The sequence below is a fragment of the Octodon degus genome, unplaced genomic scaffold (assembly GCF_000260255.1).
Source record: "Octodon degus isolate 3935 unplaced genomic scaffold, OctDeg1.0 scaffold00203, whole genome shotgun sequence".
Taxonomy (NCBI): Eukaryota; Metazoa; Chordata; class Mammalia; order Rodentia; family Octodontidae; genus Octodon; species Octodon degus.
The window spans coordinates 907472-916053 of record NW_004524779.1 but is presented as its reverse complement, the minus strand read 5'-3'; the positions used below and the strand labels follow the sequence as shown (position 1 = coordinate 916053).

At 43.1% G+C, this 8582-nt stretch overlaps 1 protein-coding gene across 1 annotated transcript in view; it reads left to right on the top strand.

Annotated features, from left to right (window-relative positions):
• The window catches only part of Pigx (phosphatidylinositol glycan anchor biosynthesis class X), a 31554-nt gene that overhangs the window by 20154 nt on the left and 2818 nt on the right, over positions 1-8582 (top strand). Inside the window, exons 7-8 of the mRNA XM_023704764.1 lie at positions 2-95; positions 1503-1603. Coding sequence (XP_023560532.1) covers positions 2-95; positions 1503-1603 — 195 coding nt within the window. The remainder of the gene's footprint in view (position 1; positions 96-1502; positions 1604-8582) is intronic.

Below are 8582 nucleotides of genomic sequence, written 5' to 3'. Positions count from 1 at the left end.
GCCTGTGCACTATCGCTACCACCGGCCACACAGTGAGGATGCAGAAACCTTGATAGTGGTCAGTAACCCAGATCTGTTGATGTCCTGTGATCAAGGTGAGAGTTGAAAGTCTTTTCTTTTTTTCTTTTTTTTATGTATTTGGTGCAGGGTCTGCAGAGTCTATAGGGTCTCACTATATAGATTGGACTTGTAGTAATTCTCTTGTTTTCAGCCTCCCAAGAGCTGGGATTACCGGTGCGTAATCTAATGCACATAATCCATGCTCAGTCTTAATTACCATCTCAGTGTGCCCAGGGGTGGGGCTGGCATGAACACCATATACTGGGGATAAACATGAAAGTCTTTTCTGAAGATTGAAAATAATAGTAATATGATGGCAAAGGTGTGCTTTTTAAAAAATAACTTTTAATCATAAAATGAAGTGTAGATAGGGAAAAACTACACAGATACAGATTTTCATGGATTATAGCAATGGAAATACCCTTGTAACTACCACCAGATTAGGAGATTGCACTTTTCTGGCCACCCTAACAGCAGTTCTGTTTGTTAGATCCCAATATAGCTTCCCCTTTCCCTCTAAGAGTAATTTATGGTGCTGACATTTAAGTGTTTCCTTATACGATATTTTATTATCTTTTTGGGCAAGATTGTTAGGTACGATCATTTAGTGTTGTCCATTTAAAAAAATCTCTTATTTCCACTTTTCTGAATGTATATTATGCATCCAAAAAGACTCAGTGTAGTGGCATATACCTGTAATCCAGGTACTCAGGAGGACTAAATTCAAGGCCAGCCTAAAATGCTTTAAATAGACTGTATCTCAAAATAAAGACCCAAAGCGGGGCACAGTGACACATGTTGGATTGCAAATTTGAGTTTAATTTGGGCAAGTTAGTGACTTAAATTGAGAACAGGTCTAAAATTTTAAACATAAAAGAAAAAAGACAGAAGAATATGTGCTTCCCTGGCAAGTGCAAAGGCCTGAGTTCAATCCCTGGTTCTGCCAAAAAAAAAAAAAAAAAAGAACTAGGAAGTAGCTCAGTGTCGAGTGCTTGTCTCGCATGTGTGAGGCCCAGGGTTCAATCTCCAGTACTGAAAAATAAGTTTTAAATTTTTAATGGAATTTATGAAGACATGTTTAGCCTCTATAGTATATTAATTAATTTTTGAGACAGGGTCTCACTATATAGTGCAGGTTAACCTTAAACTCATTATGTAGCTGAGGCTAGCTTTGAACTCTCACTGATCCTCCTACCTCAGTATTCTGAGTGCTGAGATTATAGCCATGCGCCACCAAGCCTGGCCTCTTGTAATATTATAATTTTGATTTATTAGGTTTCATATTTAAAAAAATAGTAAAATAACTGCATGATGGATGGATGGATCCAAGTCACCTGCAATGTGTATTGAAATATATTACTCTTATCCTAGTACTAAAAACTTGTGTTGAGGTTCAGTAAGAGCCTAGGTTTTCTGATAATGTGTTCTTCTACTTCCCTTAGAGTTCCCAGTGCTGAAATGCTGGGCCCAGTCAGAGACGGAAGCTCCTTGTGCTCTGAGGAGTCAGGACATCTGCCAGTGGAGCAGCCTGCAGTACAGACAAGTGAGCCAATATTACAGTCTCGGGTAGTGCACCCTCATTTAAATGTGTTTTTTCTAAATTTAAGGTCTTGGCATTTTATCCTCTTCTTTAACATTGAATGCTTCTTTTTTGTTTGCTTTTAATATGCTTTCTTTGCTGTTGTTGGCAACTTTGACTCCTCATTAGGGTAAAGTCAGAACTATTGAGCTGGGGGGACTAGTGATCTAGGGAAATGGCAGAGAAAAATAGTTGCAAGTTCAATTGCTCTTCTTTTATCAGGAAAGCCTTGTTTTGCAATGGCAAGTAGAAATCCCAAAATGACACTCAGGATTTGGAGACAGGTTTATTTATGTTGACAGGCACTGATCAGGATCATTCTCAGAATATCAGGCCTTGGTCTCTGGTGGTCTAGGGCTTATATTAGATAAACAAGCAGAAGGGCTGGCTGGATAGCTCAGTGGATTAAAGCACCTGCTTAGGCAGACTCAGGGACCTGGTCGATCCCGCTGTGCTGTCAGCGCCTGGCGCTGGCCTTTAATCCCAGCACTGGTGAGGTGGAAAACAGGAGGATCACTACAAGTACAGTCTGTATAGTGAAACCCTGTAGACCTTGTACTAAATACATTTAAAAAAAAAATAGAGATAAGCAGAAAATACAGAGGCAGAAAAACTTTTTAATTGTGGATTTTTTTTTTTTTTTTTTTTTTTTTTAAGGAAACGTCTACAGGGTGTTTAGGGTCTCATTACTAGATCGTACTCATAGTGATTCTCCTGTTTGCAGCCTCCCAAGTGCTGGGATTGCAGGCACCACCACACCCAGTCTCAATCACCCTCTCAGTGTGCCCCCGGGGCGGGGCCGGCATGGCAGGCCTGGGGATCGAACCCCTAGCCCCTGTACCTGCTTGCAAGTGCTTTAATCTGCTGAGCTATATGGCCAGCCCTGGGGATTGGTTTATACACTTTGCATCATAGTGACCAGCTAGGTATCACAGTAATCTGCTGTTTCTAAGAGACAGGAGCAGCCAGAACTAGAACAGGAACTATCACCTAGGCAACTAACAAACTGAAGTATACTGGTTGGGGGTAGGGATTTTCTGTTACATTTTCTCCCTCTTTTGTTTTTCCTGTGAAGAGAGTGTAAACAGTTAATTCTGCTCTAGGAGAATGTCCAGTGCGTTTTGGATGCTCATCAAATCTTGGTCAAGTGCTTGACTGATTGTTCTGTTCTCTTGGGGTAACTTTCCCTAGAGTTTAAGGGGGAAAAAAACCCAAAACCCCTGAGTTAGCCGGCTGTGGGGAAGCAAAGAATGTGTTAAGCAGCCTGAAAAGGCAAAGAATCAAAGAGAATAGGTATGGAGCAATCCTGTGAACTGCGTCCTCAGGCTTCAGTCGTGCATGCCTTGTCTTTTCAGAGTGAGACGTGGAGAAGCTATCAGGGTAAAATTTTTAGCAGATCTAAGGCTGGATATCTGAAACCTGTGTTAATATGGACTTCGTTATATGTGTATGTAGGAATGTGTACAGATATAGTTGGCCTTTAACTGGTTACAAGCTTTTTTGGTTTTGAGAAAAACTTTTTAGAGCTTTGTGGCTTTTGTGCTATATATAGTTTTTATTAAATCTAGCATAGAGTAACCTCTGCAAATGCAGTTTTGCCTTCACTGCCAGTGATCAAGGGTAGGCCATCTAGGGATGATTTTTTTACAGCCGGAACCTACAGACTTTTGTTGTCTTCTCAGTATGGCTAGGGACTGGGCAGTCAGGGCCTATGACACAAATGCTGAAGCCTGATCTGGCTGAAGGGGTACAGGTGCCAGCACAGTGGTTTGGGCTTTCAGAACAAATGGTGGGGGCAGGGTTGGCTCTGATTTCCCAGAAGTACCAGGTTTCAGTCAGTTGGGTCCCTGGAAGGGATGCAGACCTGTGGATTGGATTACTTTGTGTCATTGTTGGCAGATTTCCATTCAGCAGTTTGCTGTGCAGATCATCCGTGCAGGAGAGTTTTGGCCAAAATAGTTTTGTCCAAAGTGACCACACCATATCTAGCCTGTTGGACTTTAACTGAGCTACTTTCATCTGTAAACAGAGTGTACTCAGCATCTGTCAGGGGGGTCCTTTTTTTTTTCAAGAGCATTTTATCCCAGTATAGCATGTGACACCTGGAGAGTTAGGTCTCACTGAAGGTGAACTTGTCAGTTTTCTTGATCAGAAAGACAGTAGCTGTTAGAACATGGAACCAGTTTCTGCTAGATATTGTAGCAGAGCTTCTGTGTCTTTCCAGCAGGCAGCTTGGGCGTCATCAATCAGAAATGCAGTGAAGAGAAAACAAGTTTTTGAACTGTTGGGAGGTTGAGTTAAGGTAGTCCAGAAGTTTTTTCCATTTAAAGGCAAAGAGGAGCTGGCTGACAGTATCCAATTGAAGGCAGAAGACTTTTTTTTTAAACATCCAGACAGCTGTATCTATCTGCAGGTGCAGGCTGTGGGATGGCAGGAGACTCAGGCAACATATACAGAGAGCAGTTGCAGCTGCATTGGCAGCTTGGAGATCTTGAATTGGGTTCACAGGCAGGAGAGGTGTACTGGGGTTGCCTTGGGATAGAACTTGATCACCAAGGGGGCATGATTGGTAGCAAGCCCCGGGGGTGAGTCCTTTGTCAATACTTCTGGAAATTAGTCTCTCAAAACTTCAGGGTTTTGACTATCAGGCATTTCGGGCTGATGTAGGTCCTCTTTCTCCCAGGGTACAGTCAGAGTCAGTATCAAGTCCGAGACAGTGCCTGGAGTGTGAGCGAGGCTGGTCACGTCCCAGGAGAGGAAGGGCACTCAAGCATGTATAAGAATTCATGTTCAGGGGCTGGTGAGATGGCTCAGTGGTCTAAAGCACCTATTTAAAACAAGCTTAGCAAAGCACAGGGACCGCGGTTTAATCCCCCAGCACCACATGCCAGCCAGCCCTGCCCCCTGGTGGGCTGAGCTGGCCACACACACACACACACACACACACACACACAAATAAATAAGAATTCATGTTCAATAAAGTGTCCATCAATCTCACAGAATCTGCTTTGGCAGAATTGTAGTGGGTAACTTCAGTAACCTTAGACATGTTTATTTACTTCTTGCTTCCCTCTCTCAGGTCTGCCAGGAGAGTAGTGCAGTACTGATCTAAAGCTTTATGGCCCTCTGTTTCATTATAGTCCCACTTTGGACACATTCATGGGAGGACTGGGTTCTCCCAAGCACTAGGATCAACCTCAGTGGCTGGAACTTTTGACTTTAACCAGGCTTGAGCTCCATCTAAAATACAACAGCGTTCTTCAGTGTTAGCAGGAGGCTGTGGGGCAGGAAAAGAACAGGCAATGTCTTGGCTGGCTGAGCAGCTTGGAGTTGATGAGTGTAAGGAGGAGGCAGGTGGGATGTGCTGAATGGGATAAAGCTTTTCTTGCTTGGCCTGAATCGGAGAGCCCCTCAGGTGACCTTGTGGGTTTGTGTTGACAACTAGGAAGGGTCTTTCTTTCTTTCTTTCTTTCTTTCTTTCTTTCTTTCTTTCTTTCTTTCTTTCTTTTTTTTTTTTTTTTTGGCAGAACCAGGGATTGAACTTAGGACCCTGTGCTTGCCAGGAAAGTACTTATTCCACTGAGCCATCACCCTGGCCCCTAGGAAGGGCTTTTCTGTCGTGAAGAATCAAGGTGGGAGAGTTTTTAACCAACCTTACTGCAATTGAATCCAAGTGAACTGGCTTTTTAATCTCAGGATTTTCCCAGCTGAGGGGGCTTATGGGAGCAACTTGCAAGCAAAGGAAGGTATCTTTTCTGTGTGGTTGATAGCATGAAGCTCTTACCCAAGGTGATCAACAGTCTTGTCAGGTTGGTGTGTAGCTGGATGCCTATTTGTGCTTTCTGTGAAATCTGATAGCAATGGGGGGAGGCAGCATGGTTGATGTCCAGTGAGGCAGCATGGTTGATACCCAGGTCTAGAGGTGAGTCTTTAGTCTTATACCTCTGGGAGGAGAGTTTCCAGAGCTTTAGTATTGCAGTTATTTGTCTCGAGCTGATGCAGGCATCTTTTTCCTCTAAGGGAACATTTGAAGTTGAATATGCAGGGTTAAATGAGAGCGAGGTTGACTGACTTGGTAAAGGAGATGCCCTCCCAGGCCATAATTTCATGCTTGGCAGAAGGGGCAAGAGGCAAGCGTCCCACTTGTCCCAGTGCTGGTAACTTCTTAACAGAGGGAACTGTTTTGAAGGCAGAGAGCTCTGTCCCATTATCTACCAGGAAAGGTATAGTTTGCCCCTGACTTTTGCAAAGACCACAGGCTCTCATGGGCCCAATTTGATAGAGCTTCGTCGGTCCTATCTATGGAGGCTTGATAGGGCACAACTCATTTGTCAGGGATGAGGTTCCAATTTTCCCTCAGTCAAAAAGTGGAACTCAGAAAGAATTGTTCTGTGTTGTTTTTTTTTTTTTGTCTTTTTGAGACAGGGTTTCACTGTGCAGTTCCGAGTACCCTTGAACTCCCTTTATAGCTTTGGCTGGCCTAGAACTGGCAGCAATCATCCTCCCTCAGCCCCCCGAGTGCTGGGATTACAGGTGTGTGCCACCATACCTGGCCTCAGAAGGAATTGTTGACAGTCATCTTGGGTGGGCATTAGATTATGCTGTCTGATAAAGATAGGTGTATAAGCAGAAAGCTCTGGAAGAAGACCTTCTATGGCCAAATGTAGGCAATGATTAGCTGGAAATAGATAAAGTCAGGAGCAGGAGCGAAGCTAAGTGGTTGACAGCAACTGCAACAGCCAATGAACCCTCAGGAAGAATAAGTTGCTTCTTTCCTTTTTTCCCCCTTTGAGATGCAGGGAATAGTTTGGTTTTATTTTTAACTCCATAAAAACCCTTTTTCCTGTAGTCAGGTGCTGTGGGTTTTAACTAATTGGTTTCCATTCTATCTCCTTTCAGTGTATGTTCTGTATGCTTGAATGATGGTGCAACAAAGAGTGGGTGTCCCTCAGAGAGAGACCATTCAGATGCCCACCGGGCTGTACCTCTTGCAGAGACTTAGGCGCAACCTAGCTAAGGAGGCCTCTGTTATGATCACCATGGAACTGCAGGTGAGGGCCCAATCGACCACTGTGACCAGTGCCTCCCAGTCTTGGTGCACAGACGGAGCAGCCTATTGCTATCCAGTCCACTCCCTGACACATTCAGCAGGTGCTCAGAGATTTAACATTCCAATCCTCTCCCCTGGAGGGTGGCCTTAACTAACAAGAATTGATTGAGCTCTTCTGCTCAAACTGAGCAGGACTGATGGTCTGACTAACTGGGCTGCCCCTGGGCACCTTTCCAAAATTAGGCAGGCAAACAGACAGACAGATTATATCCCCCTCCCTTTAGGATATTATGTGAACTGCTGAAGTGGGAAGCCATGAATCTTCCTCCAGACCTCTGAGGGGACTTGAGAAATCTCGAGGGGGCACCTTCCTGTCAGGCTCTGGAGGGATCCTGGCTCCATCCTGAGTGCCATGACCAGTGGCCAAAAAGGTCAGCATGTTAGTCTTTCTGGCCAGTGCACCAGATGCAACAGCAAACAGAAGCACCAAAACAGTACCCACGATCTGGACCATTCCCAGAATATCAGGCCCCAATCTCTGATAGTCTCAGTGTCTAAACCTTGAATAAACAAGCAGGGAGTACAAAGGCAGAATGCCTTGTCAATTGGGAATAGCTTTATACAGTGTCCGTCATATGACCAGCTATGTGTCACAGTGACCAGCTGTTACTAAGAGACAGTTACAACCAGATCTAGAACAGGAACTATATTACCTGGGCAACTAACAAACTAAAGTATGCTGGCAGGGGTCGGGGAGTGAATTTCCTGTTACTGTTTTACTTTATTTTGAGACAGGGTCTTTCTTTGTAATTCATGTTGGCCTTGGATTCATTATATAACCTAGGCTGGCCTCTAACCCATGGTGATCCTCCTGCCTCAACCTCCTGAATGCTGGATGCTGGGATTACAGGAGTGCACCACCCACACTTGGCAGGAAAACTTTACTTTTATTTACAAATTTTTATAAATTTTAACAAGAAAATTAGTTATTTTTATTATGTTGCACAGAGCAAAGTACTAATATTTCAACTGTGATAAAGTATTATTATTTTATATCCAAGTTGAAACTATTTCAGTCTCAACTATTGCAAGTTTATAGTTTTTCCCTCTGCAACTTGTTTTCAGTTACTAAGTGGGCATTATTAATACTTCACAAGCACTGGCTTTATCTTGCAGGCTTACAGTTGGCTGCTTACTCTAAGCAGTTCACTTTCTCCTCTCTTCATAGTGCTCAGTCTTTCTCCTTTTGTTTCCGTTATGAGCTGCCTTTTAACTGATGCTCACTGTTCTGGTTCTCCTCACTTCTTATTCTCTTTCAGGCCTGCTTTATGGTGTAATCTGTGTTATCACTTTTACAAGGTGTCAAATGAGTGCAAGAAAAATTAAATTAAACTAAAATGTAAGCCAGTAGACACCAAAACTGTCCATCAAATAACCATGAAACAGTCTTTTTTTTTTTTTTTTGAGACAGTCTTATTCATATGTACTATTCTGGATATTGATATTTGAAGTAATTTCCTTCTCATTGCTTAGTTTATCCACCAGATTAGCTAGGAGAACTCCTGATACTGAGTGCTTACAAGCGCAGCTATTTTATATTGGACAAATTTCTTGGAATGGATATCTTAGCGTAGAATTGCTTTTGAGTAAATTGACAGTTCCTTGTGGGACCTAGCCATTAACCTACTCATATAATTAGTGACTGCTTGCGCTGTTTATCTTACTTATTGGCTCAAGAGCACCAGCTTGTAGACAATTTTAGATTCACCTCTGTTCGATCTATTTCTTAGACTTACAAGAGGCAATCCCAACTCATAGCCCCTTTTTATATTAGTCAAATACGATCCCAGTCTAATCTACCCCGATTTTTGTTTTTGTTTTTTTTTTTGTTTT